Source organism: Ahaetulla prasina, chromosome 1 (assembly GCF_028640845.1).
Source record: "Ahaetulla prasina isolate Xishuangbanna chromosome 1, ASM2864084v1, whole genome shotgun sequence".
NCBI classification, from domain to species: Eukaryota; Metazoa; Chordata; class Lepidosauria; order Squamata; family Colubridae; genus Ahaetulla; species Ahaetulla prasina.
Genome location: NC_080539.1, coordinates 213,045,974 through 213,064,263, shown reverse-complemented (window position 1 = coordinate 213,064,263; position 18,290 = coordinate 213,045,974). Strand labels below are relative to the sequence as shown.

The 18,290-nt window shown below is 34.6% G+C and overlaps 1 protein-coding gene across 12 annotated transcripts in view; it reads left to right on the top strand.

Moving 5' to 3' along the window:
* OSBPL6 (oxysterol binding protein like 6) overlaps nt 1–18,290 on the top strand; it is a 109,396-nt gene that overhangs the window by 63,823 nt on the left and 27,283 nt on the right. For 9 of the 12 annotated variants that reach the window (XR_009155939.1, XR_009155940.1, XM_058189608.1 and 6 more), the window contains 6 exons: nt 3,400–3,565; nt 4,918–5,048; nt 9,612–9,719; nt 12,739–12,876; nt 13,441–13,528; nt 17,267–17,520. Coding sequence is in view for 10 of the 12 variants with exons in the window: in XM_058189608.1 (XP_058045591.1) it covers nt 3,400–3,565; nt 4,918–5,048; nt 9,612–9,719; nt 12,739–12,876; nt 13,441–13,528; nt 17,267–17,520 (885 nt within the window). In the remaining 2 variants the exon portion in view is untranslated. The remainder of the gene's footprint in view (nt 1–3,399; nt 3,566–4,917; nt 5,049–9,611; nt 9,720–12,738; nt 12,877–13,440; nt 13,529–17,266; nt 17,521–18,290) is intronic. The other 3 variants (XM_058189683.1, XM_058189674.1, XM_058189659.1) reach the window with 1 other exon arrangement.

Genomic DNA, 18,290 nt, shown 5'->3' with positions numbered 1-18,290 from the left:
TATTTTCTTGACTTCAAATTTCCAAGATGAAGAAAAATCTTAAATCTTAAAAGTCTGCAGTTGTTTCTTTGATAGGGGAACTGCAGCATCTCTTTAGATCCTAGTTTTTCGAAAGAGCATAAACTAAATAAATATTTGGTCTGTGGAGTGTAAATATTCCTCCAGAGGTTTCCAGAGAACGAGTTAGCTTCTTCTGTCCTTGTCTCCTATCATCATCAAAGGAATCCATTGCAAAAAATGCTTTCCCCATGTTGAAGAAGTGTTTTCAAAGCTTCTTGAAGGCAAGGTGTGTTGCCCTAGCCCTCAGTCTTATAAGGTTTTCCCCCCCCTCCCCATAGTTTATTCAAACTATGATTCATATTTACACAAGTGAATTTTCAACATTTTCCTGCTTCCATTTTGAAGAGAATATCCTAGTTTATTTCTCCCGTGGAAAGATTTACAGTTCAGTGCTAATACCTCAAGACAGTATTTAGATTTCTTTGTCAGTGTAATCATACATTTCTCTTCTACATTCTCTCCAAGGAAAACGATTGAGAAAGTATTGTTACAGTAGGATAGGTCTAGTTGAATATTATCCATTGTGCATGTGACCATAACATTGCAAATTCATCTTGGGTTTTTTTCAGTTTCAGCTGGACTTGGGCTTAAATTTTGAAACTTAGTTGATTTAAATGGGATTCCAGATAATAGCTTAAATGGAACTTAACCTTTCAGTTAGAATAACTAGATACCTAGAGGAAAGAAACACAACAGAATGATACTTTAGCTAAATAAGAATTTCAGTCAGGGTTTTGAAAACTTGGTAACAATTTTATTTTAGTTCAGTTTCAAATAGTATGGAAAATGAAATACCGTATTTTTCGGAGTATAAGATGCACCTTAGTTTTGGGGGAGGATAATAAGAAAAAAGCTGTTTGCCAGGTGGATTGGCCTCCCCCCAATCAGCTGTTCCCAGAGGTGAATTTTAGCAACAGGTTTCTTGGTTGTGAGCTCTGTGCCTTGCTTTTTTTGGCTTTTTTTTTAATGCCTCTGAAAGCCTCCAAAACAGAGCTTCAGGGAAAAAAGCCTCTAAAGCTCTATTTGGGGGCTTTTTTTCTGAAGCTTCGTTTCTGATGCTTTTTTCAGTCTCTGAAACCTCCGTTTGAGAAGCTGGGCGGGGCTACATTTAGAATATAAGACGCATCATTTTGGGAAAAAGGTGCGTCTTATACTCCGAAAAATATAGTAATCTTATTGAAATATAGAGTAATGTGACTTTTTGTTGTTGTTCAGATTATTTCAAAAGACTGTAATTTTATGTGTGTGTGCGTGTGCGTGATTGTCAGGGCTAGCTTTGAAAGCTCTTAGGAAGGTTTTTAGGATGTCTTGTGAAGGAATTAAGGAACCCACACATTAATGTTCTTGCAGTTCTTAAACAGCAGCACCCTTTTTCAGGCTTATAGAGAAGATACTTAAATGGGTTACCTTAAATGATCAGCAGAGAGAGGCTGCACTTGTGTGAGATCAAAACCCCATTGGTATCATGTTCAAAGTGTGCACAGCTGTATTCTGTAATATTTTTCCTAATATTGGTCCTTAAATTACATGAACAGTATTTTAAAATAATTTTAAAATAAAATTAATTACATATCTAACTTTACTTACATTGTGCATGTCGATACCATGGAATAGCATGTATATTATTGTAGTGTGTTTGTTTTTATGAGCATATCAGATGGCATACATATTTAGGATAGGTTTTACAGATATACCTCAAAATTGAACATACGTTTTGTATTAAAATTATACACATTCAATGTACATTTAACAGCAAACATATTTTAGAAAATTAAAAGAAAGTGAGATGGCATACAACACTGGGCCTTTTGAGATATTCAAAGAATCTTAATATTAAGCATTATGTAGGATAGCTTTTGATCTTGCCCTCCAGATATTGTTGAAAACCATCATGCACAAAGTTATGGAGGATTGAATTCAAGAATATTTTGTTAGCATGAATTTGGGGGGAAGCTAGTGTAAATAAAAATACTACAGTATATTTTCAATTATACCGATTTAGACACCAAAACAGTGTAGCTAAACAGTATGTAATTTGGAAATGTATTCCTTCAATATTAACTCTTCTTTAGGAAAATTTATTTTAATTTACTGAGCTGTTTAAGTGTATACTGAAACCATTAACTGAATTATATATCTAAAATGCCACCATTAACTTATCTGCTTTTTCAGAATAATTCCGGCAGGTATTGATTAAAATCCACTATTTTATTCCTTCCCCTCCAATATATGATTTGTTGCAATTTGCTCTCTTTGGAAGACTCTTGCTTTTGCACATATTATAAATGTTAGCTCTGTGTATTGAAAACTGTATCTATTCCTTGCGTAGCATAAGTATTTTTCAATTAATGTTCAAAAAGCATCAGCATTGATTTGAGAGAAAGGAGCCTAACTTTGGCACTCGCTGCAAAATAAACAAAAGTGCTGGACTTCTTCCAGGTGAGGATTTTTGATGGAATTCCATGATTTGCTTACTCACATTTTGTAGGAAGTTCACACACTATAATCACTTGCATAAATGCTGCTTGTCCATATTTTTTATGAGATGTGGTTCTGAAACGTGGAGCACTCTTATTATGTGAATCTCACAATCTACTACATGTTCTGTGTGATGTTTGTAAAAGAGTGCTGTTTTTATCACTTAGTTGTTTAATCTAAAAGCATGTTTTATGTTTTAAGATAACGCTATTACTGTTAATACTATTGTAATATTAATACTATTAAGATAATATTAAAATACTGCTTAAATACAGTGTCATTTACAGTCCTACAATGCGTCCACACCTAAAAAATGAATTTCCAAATGACTAGCACCATAATGCTATTTTTAAAAAATAACTTGATATAGTTTTCAATCACCTTCAGTCACTTGCTAAAATGGTAGCAGTTTTCATGGTAATAGTGCATGTGTATGGAGATAAAAAGAATATTATTTCAGTTAACTAAGAACAAAAATGAGTGATAAAAATAGCAATCACTAAGATAGGCTCATTTGCCCAATACATTAATACTCAAGCCAAAAACTGTGCATCTTTTAGAGATGGAGGGATGCTGTTAATTGTGTTTATATGGTTTGAACTTCATAAGATATACAAAAATAAAATAATTCTAACCTGATACTTTGAAAAGTAAATTCCAGTTCAGTTAATAGAAGAGTAGAGTTCTGTTAGAAACCAGAAAGGACCCTCTACCGGGAAGGCAATTAAAAAAACTCTTTGTAAATATTTATAATAATAAAATCTAAAATAATGTAAGAAATTATTTAGGTATTATAAGGTTTTTCTGGTCTTTCATGGAGTCAGTATGATGACTGGAGTTACCTGTTGATTTTCAATTTAGGTCCCTTTTAGTGCTACAATGTCTCCTGTTCGACTACATTCATCTAATCCTAACCTTTGTGCAGACATCGAATTTCAGACCCCACCCACTCATGTATCGGATCCTTTGGAAAGCTCCACAGACTACATAAAACTACAGGAAGAGTTTTGCCTCATGGCTCAGAAAGGTGAGTGCGCGTGAATCCCACTGGGCGCTGCTGCTGGTTTGGCCATTTCATCTGTGAATATGTAAACAGATGTCTAAGAGACTTTTTCTTCCTGAATTGGTTTCAAAAGAATCCTTATAGCTAACATGCAAAATAGATACACTTGTAGAAAGCTACACCTGCATAAAAGTTGTGTGTTTTTCATCAGATCAGCAGCTAGTTTTCTTGAAACTTCTCAAGTTTGTGGCAGCGCGTTCAGCAGTATTAATCAAAATGTTAAAGAAAAGCCTTTGTTCTATTGAGACTGTGATTGTAGTAAAAGTCAAAAGCAAAATAGTCTATTAATAGGAGCTGCGAGAGAGCACAGTGTGCTGAAACATTTTTAAGAGCAGAATATAAAATCACTATTTCATGCTGGGTATATCCGAGATGCTATCAACTCTTTTCAGTTTTGGGGACATAGTTGTGAAAGTATTCTAAAGAGGTATTTTCAGAGGTGAAATCCAGCAGGTTCTGACAGGTTCTGGAGAATCGGTAGCGGAAATTTTGAGTAGTTTGGAGAACTGGCAAATGCCACCTCTAGCTAGCCCCCGAGTGTGGTAGGAATGGAGATTTTGCAATATCCTTCTCCCAGGAGTGGGGTGGGAATGGAGATTTTACAATATCCTTCCCCCAGGAGTGGGGAGGGAATGGAGATTTTGCAGTATCCTTCCCCTGGAATGGGGTGGGAATGAAGATTTTGCAGTATCCTTCACCTGCCATGCCCACCAAGTCACATCATGTCCACAAAGCCACGCCCACAGAACCGGTAGTAAAAAAATTTGGATTTCACCACTGGGTATTTTGTATACAGGTAGTCCTCGAGTTATGACCACAATTGAGCCCAACTTTTATGTTGTTAAGTGAAATATTTGTTAAGGGAGCTTTGCTCCAATTTATGACTTTTCTTGCAACAGTTGTTAAGTGAATCACTGCAGTTGTTAAGTGAATCTGTCTTCCCCATTGCTTGTCAGAAGGTCACAAAAGCAGATCACGTGACCCTGGGACACTGCAATCTTCATAAATATGAACTGGTTGCCAAGTGTCCGAATTTTGATCACATGACCATGGTGATGCTGCAATGGTTGTAAGTGTGAAAAGTGGTCATAAGTCACTTTTTTCAGTGCTGTTGTAACTTTGAACGATCACTAGATGAACTGTTGTAAGTCAAGGACTACCTGTACAGCATTTTCCAAGGACTACCTATATAGCATTTTCCATCAGGGCTTTTCTGCTTGCATAATGTTTAGATTTAATATTATTACGTTTACATTTAATAATTGTATACAAAAACAATACGGTGTTTTTCAAAGACATTCTTGTTTCTTCTTCAGTACATTCTCTTTTGAAGTCTGCCTTTAACAGTATAGCAATAGAAAAGGAAAAGCTGAAACAGATGGTAACTGAACATGATTTCGCAGCACACAACACACAGATGTTACGTCTCCGACAATCACTTTCTCAGGTAAGGTTATATGAAAATAAATGTTGGCTTTGGAAATAGCTATAATTTGTGTGTGGATAATTTGTGTATAATTGCACATGACACGAAGCAACTTTCTGTTTTTAGATAACAGAATACAAAGTAGTACGAGCAATAATTTTCATAATTTTTTATGCTTCCATGTAACATAATAAAAAATGAATGCCTGTGATTTCTTTTCTTTCCTAGTGTTTTCAATCTAGTGTATAAGATAAATGAATTTAAAATTGCTTCTGCTGGAAAACATACTGATATTAATATTATACTTTATACAGATTTTTAATTTTGTTTTTTTGCTACCTAGATTTTCACTTCAAGCATTTCCTTAACTTCCTTTTTTCTTCCTCTTGTATATATAAGTTGGGAAGGGAGCTATGCAGAAGTGTTAATGTGATAATTCTGTTTCCTATGTATCCCTTAAATCTATTAGGCTGGGAGGGTGTGGTGCTAAGTAAACTAATATGACACATCATGTCCAATAGTTTCCATTTTTTTTAAAATGGAGAAGAAAAAGAAACCTCTACCATCCCCAAATTATATCCTAAGGTTTACAACCAGTAGTGGAATTCAGCCAGTTCCCGCACCACTTCGGGAGAACTGGTTAACTTTCTGAGCAGTTTGGTGAACTGGTTGTTGAAAGAAATCATTAGGGCAGAGAACCGGTTGTTAAATTATTTGAATCTTACCACTGTTTACAACCATTTCATCTGAAAAATGATGCTACCAATTTTCAGTGGGACTCTTGACATTTTTTAGTTGCATAACAAGAGAGGGTTTTGAGATTGAGCTTTAATGCTTTAAATGTCGACTTTAATGTTGCCTACCCCGCCTTGATTAATCTGATATCTGTCTATTTAGATATCAGCTGAAATGGATATCTTTATGGAGAGCAGCAATTTTTGTATGATTGCCTAACATGATCTTGTTTCCTTTTGTAATTTAGATCATAATATTTCATGCTATTCTATGTATTGCTGTTTCATTCCACTTAACTCTGAATGAAGTAAAATGTAATTTTTTAAAAAAAGACCAATATTAAAAAACAACAACCAAAATAAGAACTCATGAACTGCTATAACATGGACAATTAATCAGCATTACACCACAGTAATAATAGTAGCAATAAAAGTTGTTAAGTATTCACAAAAATGTGTTTATCTGCCTGGGAGAGTAAGAGACCTGATCTTGGAACTATACTGAAGGTATCTGCCAAGCATTTTTTGAGGTTATTTCAGAGATAATAGGCAAAGAAGAAGTGAGAGTATTTCAGAGATAAGGTACCATTGAAGAATCCACAAATACTTAGGTGTAGACCTCTTGTCTTCCCTCCTTTTGATTAGTCTGTTTAAATAAAATAAAGAAATGTAGTGTAGTGTAGTGTAGTGTAATGTAATTAAATACAATACAATATAAATATACATTGCATGGAAATAAGGCATAAACAATCCCATTGATAGCTCCTCGGTTTTGCCTTAACATCTTTATAGCATCCACATATAACTTCACGGTTAATTTTGATATTTACTATAGTTTGTGTTTCATTTTTGCCTATAGTTTGTTTCATTTTTGTTTTACTGTTAATATTTTCTACTTGAAGTCATGCTTTAATTTCTAAAATATTTCCAAATAGGGCTTTTGTTGTACAATCGTCTTGCCTTACTCATTGCCTTACTCATCTTATAGGACCTTTCGCCGCGAACTTAAAACTTATTTATTCCGTATGGCTGGACTAGCCTGATTCTTATTTTTATTGGATGGGTTTTTAAAATTCTGTGATTTTATGGGGAAGTACGTTTTTAATATTTTGGGCATTTAAATTAGTTTTTTAAGGGATGTTTTTAATTATTGTATGTATGTATATTTTATCTGCCTGTTCACCGCCCTGAGTCCTTCGGGAGAAGGGCGGTATACAAATTAAAATATTATTATTATTATTATTATTATTATTATTATTATTGTTTTTTTTTCATGAGGTGATTAGATAATAAAGGTTTTGGTTATAACCTTTTCTGTTTTGGTACTCTTTTTCCTTCCCAAGGAGGAAGAAATTATTTACAATGTTTATTGATCAGCACTTATAGGATATCTTGAAACCCAGTATTCTAGAATATCTCCTTTCCTATTAGAACAATTTCTATAGGGAGGAAAATAGAGAAAGAAGTAGTGAGGAAGGAAAAAAAAAACCTTTCATGAAATACTCCATATCTAGTAGAATGTTATTCTTTTGCCTCTGGTCACAGTATCATCTAAGTGACTCAATTAGCATTTTTATTGTCTTGTAATGATTTTATTATGGTTTAAAGATAAAATCATAGTAACATGGCATACGATTTTGCTTCCAGTCTGGCATCTTATAGTTCTCTGATCATTTAGTTTTCATTTCTTATGAGTTTCTTTCTGTAGAAGAATATAAACATTTCTAAAAATAGAAAAGAATCAGGGTTAGCAAATGAAATATTTTTCTTTACTAATCTTTTCCTCTCTTTCTTTGATCACCAAAATGTTTGCCAAAATTTCCATGGTCCTGCTCTGCTTTCCCCTCATTGCGATATGTTCCAGTGAATCATATTCTGCTGCTGAATAGAATTCAGCTTCATAAATTGTCTAGCTTACTTAAGTAAACATTAAAATGGTTAATATTAAAATGTGTGTTTTCTAATTTATAGTAAACAAGGCCGCCCAGGAGATGAGTTTATTGCTTTTTTTTCTATCCCATTATATAAAAGCTAATGATTATTTGGAGAGTATTTTCATTCTGTTACAAATATACATCAATAGTATGAGATAATATTAGTATGACAACCAATTTGGTGTCGTGGTTAAGGCACCAAGCTAGAAATGGGGTGACTGAATTCTAGTCCTGCCTCAGTCACAGAGCCAACTGGATGAACTTTATCCAGTCCCTTACTCTCAGCCCTGGAAAGATAGCAATGGCAAACCATTCCTAAATCTTGCCAAGAAAACAGCAAGCCCTTGTTCAGGCAGTTGCCAGGATTAACTTGAAGTGAGAGAGAGGGAGGGAGGGAGATTATGACTGATAATATCAGTAATAAGTATTGATATACTGAAAAGTATATCAGCAGTCATTATTATAAGTATTGTTTCTATTAAGTGCATGTTTTGCTTACTGAAGCAAGTAAATATATAGGGGCCGGTTTAGCTCAGGCTGGTAAAGCCTGTTATTAAGAACACAGAGCCTGCAATTACTGCAGGTTCAAGCCCGGCCCAAGGTTGACTCAGCCTTCCATCCTTTATAAGGTAGGTAAAATGAGGACCCAGATTGTTGGGGGGGCAATAAGTTGACTTTGTAAAAAATATATATATATATACAAATAGAATGAGACTATTGCCTTATACACTGTAAGCCTCCCTGAGTCTTCGGAGAAGGGTGGGGTATAAATGTAAACAAAAAATAATAATATTCAGATCACTTTCCATTGGAAACTATGCGTGCATGCTTATTGATTGATTGATTGAACTCATACGGGCTGCTTCTCTCACATTGAGAACCTAGGTAACTTACAACAACTAATAAAAATAGAGCAAGCCTTCCTACCAGGGTCTGAGCAATCAGGTCTCAATCTTCAGGCTAAACCCCCACCCTAGTTCAATGTTTGGAGGAAGAGGCAGGTCTTCACGGCCTTCCAGAAGGATAAAAGGGTTGGGTTTTCTCAAATCTCAGTCGGGAGGCTATTCCAAAGGGCTAGAGCAGCTATAGAGAAGGGATACCTCCAATATCCCATCAGATGACAGGATTTAGTGGAAGGGATTTTGAATTAGTTTTCTTTCATAAACTAATGAAACAAAGAAGTAAGTACTATCTGCATTATAAATGTGGAGGCCAATTCGGTGTAAGTCTAATTCTGGGTAAGATGGTTGTGTTGGGTTTTAGTCTTTATAGCCAAATATAATAAGATGTAAAACAGTTTCAGACACTATTTCTAAACTGATATGTCTCCTTACACATTTTGTTGTATCAGTAAGAGCCGGTAGGCTCCATAGTCTATTCTGCATAGGCTGTGTTTCAAATAATGGCTTAATCCTTTCCTCACAGGAGGAAACAGATACAGAAATCTGATGAATTTTTTGGTATAAAAGCAGTGTGGAAATTATTCTGAATAAGAAAATATTCCATAGGGAAAGATTTGAGTATCATTTTTGCCACTGGTCCTTCCAAGCTGTGCTTTATTTAAAAGGTGCACATGGATCTTCCATATTTTATCCTGGTCTCAGTAAAGTGTGAGGGACTATGGATTTCTAGCAGGGAATTCTCAACATCATAGCCATAACACCAGTAATAAAATCTTGGGGTAAAATATCATGATACAGTAGTTGCAATAATGCATAATAAGTAAAGAAATCTTTGGGGAGTATCATTTATGATCAGCAAAGAGATGTTAATTTTGAAAATGAATCCTTCCCAATACATTATATAATAACACTATACTTTGGCCAGGATATAGGATATGAATATAGCTTGGCTCTATTTTTTTTTTTTACTATTCTTGTGCAATTGAAATAAATATTCAATTTTATTATTTTAAGGCTCTCAACCAGAATGCTGAACTAAGGAGTCGTTTGAACAGAATACACTCAGACTCTGTTCTTTGTGATCAGGTTGTCAGTGTAAATATTATCCCTAGTCCTGATGAGGTAAGACTTTGGCATTGCTCTAATGGACTTACCATAGTTAAATTCTGCTAATAACCATTAATGATTAAATGATTATGGTTGGCAAAGTTGGCAAGCAGTGGGACAAGCTCATTTTAGATAATAATTTTCTAATTGCATTCATGAAAGTAATAAGCTGTAATTAGTGGGAAATTCCCTTTGGAAAAAAACATATTTTAAATTGCTGAGTAGAATGTTTGACAACCTCATTTAGTCAGTATTTGAACATGCAGCTGGAATATAAAGACATAAGAGCCATGCCAGTTTATATGAAATACCTATAGTATATAGTACAACAGCCTGTTTTCAAGTTACTATGGGGACCCTGTGAATATTTAGCATTTTTTCTACTCATGTTCTTCTGTAGCTGATATTCAGAGATGATCCTAAGATTGGCCTAAAGCTGTCTGGCTTAATAGCCACTGGTAATTTTATTCCCCCTAATTTTTTTAAATATCTTTTTTTTCCCATTATAACTAAGCTATAGCTTATCCTGGAGAATGTTTATGCATGTGGTTGTTAAGAGTTAACATCAACTCAATGACATCTAATTAGTTGATCAGCTATTGATTTTAGGATGGCTAATTCTATACATTTAAATACTGTGTGAAGACAAACTTTCATTCGTTTTTCCTAAATCTGCTTCTGAGTTTCTGTGCTATGAGAGAAAACTATTATACATCTACTTTCATTGTATCATGCATAATTTATTCATGTCCGCTACTTTCTTTTTCAAAACTAAAAAAAAAAATTATGATTATGAATTATGATCCTGTGATATTTCTGGTTCATCATTGCCAGTTCAGTGTATTCAGTGGCCATCAGTGTGGTAAACTTAAAATTTTTGGCATTGGTGCATATTATTTTATACTTAACATTTCTTGAACCACATTTGCCATTTTATACCCTCTTACCCAGTTTATAGAAATGAGTTTAGAGCTCTTCTCTGCCATTTTTGGCCACCCTGGTCAGTCCATACAGTCAGTTACCTTATTTGGCTAGTCCAACTCCAGATATTTAAAAATGAGTTTAAAATGTGTTAAAAAAGTATTAGTCATTACCAGTATAGATCCTTGGAGTAACCCCATTACTCCATCCATAGTAAGAATTGTTTGCTTCCTTTCTGTTTCTGATCATTTGGCGTTATCAGTCTTATGCTTTGGATTTAAAAAGATGGAAGATAAACCAATTAGCATTGCAACAATACCTGTTCAGTTGATGATCTTTCTTTCCTGTTCTCCTTTTGAGCAGGAGACCTTCCAAGTTAGAAAATGTAAAACTTCATTTATTTTTAAGAGATCACACAAGAAGATAATGCTTACTGGTTTCATCAAGGTTTTTATTTCATTATTTATTTTTCTTTCAAATTCCTTTTCTTGAAAGTTATGGTGTCTCTCTTCCTCTCTCACTTGCATTTTATGTCATGTTTTAATTACATTCCCATGCATTTTGGTTGTTGGTTAACCCTTCAATGCAAAAAAAATTTTTTTTTCTTGTATCTTTCATTCAAACCTACTTTTATTGCATGAAGTTAGAATTCTTCCATAGTATGAATCAAGGCAAATGCATTTAGGCACTTGTTAAAGTTGCTACCCCTCTTTTCAAACAAAATTTCCTGCATTTGATAGCATATACAACTTCTCATTTTCTCGGGTTGCAGGAATCACTTTTCCTATATTCTCAGGCCTTCCCATCCTGTAGCAGTAACTTCTTAATGATGTATGTTGAGCTTTGTTGTAAATAGAGAAGTGTTATTTTAATGGGATTACTTCCCATTTCTTCCCTTTGCAATGGGAAGTAATGAAATAAAAGAGATCCATGCTGCAAGCCTGAATGGCAGAGCATATCCCTTTCCAAGGGGAACCTTAAAATTACCTATTGAGAAGATAAAACTGTGTATATATGACCTATCCCAGTGATGGCGAACCTTTTCTGCACCAGGTGGCCAAACCGAAACGTGTGTGCATGCGCTTGCATGTGTGTGGGCAGGCGCAAAAGTACCGGAAACCCGAAGACCAGCTGGTTGGTGCATGCATGCCTGTTTTTTGGCCATTGTTTGGGCCATTTTCAGGCCTTTTTTCGGGCCATTTTCAGGATGGTTTTGCGCCATTTTCAAGCTGGGTTTTTGGCTATTTTCTGGGCTGTTATTTTGGCCAAAAACAGCCTGAAAACGGCCCAGAAAATAGCCTGTTTTTTGGGCATTTTTATGGATGCTTTCAGGCTGTTTTCCGGCGCTCTGGTACTCGCAAAGACCAGCTGGCTGGCGTGCTGCAAACTAGAAGAGCAGCTGGCGACTGTGCACATGCTCACAGAGAGGGCTCTGCATGCCACCTCTGGCACACATGCCATAGGTTCGCCATCACAGACCTACCCTAAAAAAGGGAAGACTTGAAATACATTAAATAGAATACAAGCACTGCTTTTCCTAATAGTACACTTAAGAGAAGGGTGGTAAAAAGACTATAATCAAAACTGGAGACCTGAAGAATTAGAAGTTATTAGCATACTCAATCCAGCAAACATAACTTATTGAGAATTGAATATAGTCATTGATTACAAAATGTTGAATGACAATGGGCAAGAATAGAATTCTCTCCTTGAGGGAATGGCTGGCTGGGTATGAATTGAATTCTAGCCAGCCTGTATTTTGTGGCAACACTCATCAATAGACGTGGAAGTACAGGATAAACATACTAAGAATTGTACTAATCCTGAGGAAAGTAATGCATCTCTTTCTCCAGGTACCAGAAAGTTTTGAGTGCATCCTGAAAATATGACTCCTTTTCAACTACATTCTCAATTTGCTAGATACAGGGCAGGTTTACAGGACCATCTCCGCTTTATTTTCTCTCTCAGTATGCGGGAAAGAAATGCGAAAAAAGAAGCAGTGCATCTATCCATCACGGCTTGGTGTGAATTTTTGTTTTGTCATAGCTTGTATAAGCTCTAAGGCTCTCACTATACCGCATGCAGAACTCATCTATATGCTTTTCTTTTATAGACAGGTGAACAGATCCATGTCAGTCTCCCACTTTCCCAGCAAGTTTCTAATGAGAGCAGGCTCTCCATGTCTGAATCTGTCTCTGAATTTTTTGATGCCCAAGAAGTGCTTCTATCTGCAAGCTCATCAGAAAATGAGGTTAGGAAGAACAATCTTTATACAGCAGTGCAATTTATATTTAGAACACCTTTACGTAATGTGGGATTGAAGTACTGGATGCTTCATTTTAATATAGGAAAATGTGTATGGCATAGCCTGGCAATGATTCACATCTATTAACTGCTTTGTTGATGGTTTTTCATAAACATACATGTCTCAGCCAGTGATTCATGTATGAAGGCAATCATATCAGTTAATTTATTGCAAATGTTTTTAAGATAATATACTGTACATATTATTTGAGCACTCTGAAATACTAAATAAAATAAGGGCTACCATATCTGACCTGTAAAACTCAGGACAACTATAAGATGGCAGCAAAATGCTATAATTTTCCAAATTTTTCTGCTGCTTTTTCTTTTAGTAGTTGTTGCCTTGTTCTGCCAGGAGGGGGATTCAGCACAGATATGTGCATCTATCAATGTTTTATTGAATGGGAAGAATGCTTGCAGGCAAACAGGATGGATCTAAAAAAAACAAAAGATTATAAGGAATTTGAATTTAAAGTATAATAATAGTAATAATCAGTGTTTTCTTCATTAGGCTTCTGATGATGAATCTTATATAAGTGATGTGAGCGACAACATATCTGAGGACAACACTAGTGTTGGAGACAATATTTCTCGGCAAAGTATGCGGTTTCTTGACTTTTAGAAAATAAAATTTATATAATTTATAAAGAGGCAAACAAGGAGTCTTCACTCTGAGAGCTACTTTCAAATTGCTTCTAATTTACTTTATTAGTTGCAGAAAATTCCTTTTCTTTCTTTTTTAATTCTTTGAGCTCTTTTTAACATATGCTTTCTGTTAATCCATTTTTGTGCCTTTATTCTATCCTCTTTGCCATCACAGAATACTTTCAACCTCTCTTCATATTAAACCTCTTTTTTTTTGGTCACTTCAGGATATTGTATTGTTTTGTGTGTATAATTCCCATCCTTGCTCTCTCTGTTACTCTATTTCTATTTTCCAATTGACATATCTTCCAGCATATTAATTACTAATTTTTCCCATCTCATTGTTCTTTCTCCATCCCATTGTGCCCAGCCCGAACCTTATTATAAATCTTCTTTCTAAATTTTCTAAGTTGCTAATCCCTCCCTCCCTTCTACTTAACAAGTAGTGGTATGCAAAAGTTTTAGATTTAAATTATTTTGAAGTAAAATACTATTTCTAATTATTTTGGGGGGAAAATGTCAAGAAATATTGGAAAAATGTATTCCAATATTTGAATAAACTTTTTGTTTATTCATTTAAGTTCAGCTAAGAAATATATATTGCAAATTCTATACTTTGGTTTACTCATGCAGTAATGCTTGTTAAGTTGATTAAGTTTAAATATGTAATTTATTTAAATAATTACTCCGTTTGCTAACTGAGTGAGCAGCAGCGATGGCTCAGCAGTTAAGATGCTGAGCTTGTCGGCTGAAAAGGCTGAAAGCCTGCGTTCAAGACCCAAGCGTCGTGTGAGTGAGCATCTATCTTTGCCCAGCTCCTGCTCACTTAGCAGTTCAAAAGCATGCAAATGTGAGTAGATAAATAGATACCACTTCAATAGGAGGAAACAGCGCTTCACAATGTCACGCTGGCCACATGATTGAGGAAAGCCTTGAAACGGAGATGAGCACCGCCCCTCCTTACTCAATGAGTAGTGGAGTAAAATACACAGGGACTCTTTTCCTTTTCCTTTCCCGTTGCTAATTGAATGTGCATAATTTTTTAAAAAACTTTTGTTACAAATGGAACTATAAACCCTAGAATTCCAAGGATCTCTTGTTTTTTTATAGTAATTTTATTAAAGATTACAATTTACAGCAATAAAAATGAATACAAGCTAAAAAAGGAAAGACGAAAAAGAAAAAAAATAGAAAGTATAGAAATGAAAAAGGAATAATTAAAGAAGAATAAATAAGAATGCAGTAAAAAACAAGAGAAGTTACTTTCCCCTTCTTCACAATTATAAACAATTGTAATCACTCATCTTCTTTTAAAACACAACAAATCATTTCTTCTTCCCATATTCCATCTGTTATCTATAAATAAATCCATAAAGCCTCCTTGTTTCAACTCTATCAGCCATTTTTCATACATACATATATATGTTTTTCAATATTTATATACAGAAGATATATATGTGTATATCTAAGCATATATATCTATTTAATATTTTTGCATTTTACTTTTTTACTGTTCTATTTTTCTTAGTTTGTATTAATTTTTTATCTTTGTGTTTTTAAACTTTAATAAAAAATGTTTAAAAATTCAAAGTTTTAATTACCCTTTTACTGTTTATTTCAGAAAGAATTTTTAAGTCATTAATGTTATATTTGAAACTCTATTTTGCTAAGGATTGAAGGAAATTTACCTGGTGCTGTAAGCAGTCAATCCAAATGTTCCTAATAGATGAAAGGCAGTTAACAATTTAACAGTTTCGTAAAGTGATTAGAAAAGGAAGTATGCAAACCCAATGTCCTTTCGAAAATACCAACCACAGTTTGAATATGAACACCCCCCTCCCAGAATGCTAAACTGGTTGAAATCCACTGTCTTGAGGTCTCATGAAGAGCAACTGTCTGGAGCACACATAGGCAATCTCTCCTTGTCTGGAGAGGAATTATGAAAAGTTGGTCTATTCACCAGCTCTTCATTCTGCTGCGATCGTCAGCTCTTCATTTTGTGGAACTGTCTTCAGCAATTATTCCCTGGAAATCCAAGGTCTCTTTAATTTTGTCATACTGAAAAAAAAATAAAGTTGAAGACCGAAGAAATGATTAGCATGATAATAAAAAAGAGTTCTATCCTTTGAGATATAGTCAAGAGCAGGCCTGACCTGTAGGTAAAAAACTCAGCGATAGACCAGCTCACAAGTAAATCAGGTACCAAATCATTCTTCTTTTTGATGAAAATGACAGTGCCTGTTATTGGCTGAAATGTATTTTGTATTTACATTTGAAAGCTGTACTCTCTGCTATTTTGGAAAAAAAAATAATTACCAAAAAAAACACATTTGGGAAAATAAACAATAGCAAAATGTGAAAAACTTCTCTTATTGCATTCATTATTTGAAAAGATATTAATTTTTTTTAAGGTATTATCAAAACATATTTATTTTTCCAATTATTTTACAGAAAATGGGCCTGGGGAAAAAAATAAACCATCTTCCCTCCTCTTTTTTCATTCTTTTTTTCTGCAACTCATCTGTCAGCGAGTAGTTAATTGAATTATATGCAAAAGCACAGCAACATTTAAAAAATCCTTTTAAAAAAGAGACTGCCTTCTTTTAAAAATAATTGAAAGGGAAGGAAAGCCTGACTGGAAAATAAATTAATGGGAATAAAAAAGCAAAAGTGGGAATTAGTGCGTAGATGTAATTCTGTGATTCCATATGTTGAAGAAGCTATGGAGAAAAACAAACTAAGGTGGTAAAAAGACAAATATGTACCCCTGCGACTTATTTTGCTGTTTGACTATTTCAAGGTAAGCAGCTTATTCCATCTCGTTTCTTAACAATTTGTTATGTACACATGACAAAGCAAAGGAAAATCTAGTTAAAGCCACGGTAAGGCATTGTGGTGGTTTTATAAAGAAAATAATGACACCTGGATGCCTTGTAAACTTCTGTACACAATAAAAGCTTCATTTGGGATCATTCTTAATCAGGTTTCTTTTAAATTGGTTTTTTTTACATTTTTGCCAGGCACTCAGGATTTAGTCAGGTGTACTGATACAAGGGAGGACTTTAGCCTCAATTGTTGTAACAGGTTTAAAAAATTGGTACTTAAACCTCATAGAGTATTTTTCAATCCATGACGTCAGAAGACAACATGACTTTAGTGATATATTTGTTAGTTGACTTTAAAAAAGCAAAGAAATTGTGGCCCCAAATAAGGAGATTCCTTACTGTTTGCTTGTAATAGTAAGACAAAACGTAAGATTATTAAAATTCAAACTACAGGTGATCCTACTGCAGCTGCAATCAATGACTTGCTTGTTAAGCAAAGCAGTTATGAAGTAAAAATGGCGGGGCTGGAGGCATGCTTATGATTTTACTTCAGTTTTCCTTTGCTTCAGCTTTTCTCTTTTGCTTTGAGGGCATCTTGGTATGGGCTAAATCAGCAAGTTAAAATTAACAGAGAGATTCTACTAAAGTCATAAATGTGAGAACTGGATGTTAAGCTGTTTTTTTTAGCACTCTTGTAACTTTGAAAAGTCACTAAATGAATCAGTAATTGTGAGAACTACCTGTAGTTTTATGTAATATCATGCCATATACATGCACACACACAAACATATATCCACTATATGTATATATGTGTATATCAGCACATTGTATGGATTTCGTGATCATTCTGTTCTATTTCTCTTTTAGTAATGAATGGTGAGCTAACAGGAGGTGCTTTCAGAAATGGACGAAGGACATGTCTTCCAACACCCTCCCCTGATACTAGTAATATTAATCTGTGGAACATTTTGAGAAATAATATTGGGAAGGACCTTTCCAAAGTATCAATGCCTGTAGAGCTCAATGAGCCTTTGAATACTTTGCAACACCTTTGCGAGGAACTGGAATATAGCGAACTTTTGGACAAAGCTGCTGAAACCGATGATCCCTATGAACGTATGGTAATGGGCCTGATTATGGAACATATCATGGGTTCCATAATGTGTTCCTTCTCTCTTAGACCTCTGGTATTTTGCATTCTCTAAAAGGAGTGATGCTGGCACAATGAGGGCCTCTAGTTTATACAAAAATACCATTTGTTTGCCTATAAAAATGTACTTTGTAACATACTTACAAATCCCAAGAGAGCCTGCCCTTCTCTTTTCTGTGTGAGAAACATAAAATACGTTCTGACAGGAAGAGGGTGCTGGGAATGTTTATATTGCAAAGCTTGCCCGAGTACCTATCGTTACGTTGCATTCTCTGAGAACGGCAGCTATATAAAAAAGAGATATAAAATAAAAATATGATTATAGTATGCATAGGAAAAAGTCCTGGTAAACTCTTTCCATTATATTTATTACTTATATATATGAATAATGCTCCATTTTCTGTGTCTGGGAAATATACCTAAATTATTGTGAGCTGAATCTCTATAAAGACTTTTAACTATGATGTATCTTCAAAGGTAAAAAAAATTCTTTTTTTTTCTCTTTTAATTACACCTCCAGTTTTTCCCCCCCTATTGCAATACTGCCTTTTAAAAAGTAGTTGTAGATTTTTGTTAGCAACTTTTTTTTATAGAAGTGGTCAAGTACCAATGTGGGAGAAATTCACGTAGGAAAGGGTATGTTCCTGATCTGGAAATACAAGAAGGGGTGTGTTACTGCAGGATATTCCTCCCCTATGCACAACATGTATGAATGAAAAGTTTACTACAGTCCACAACTAC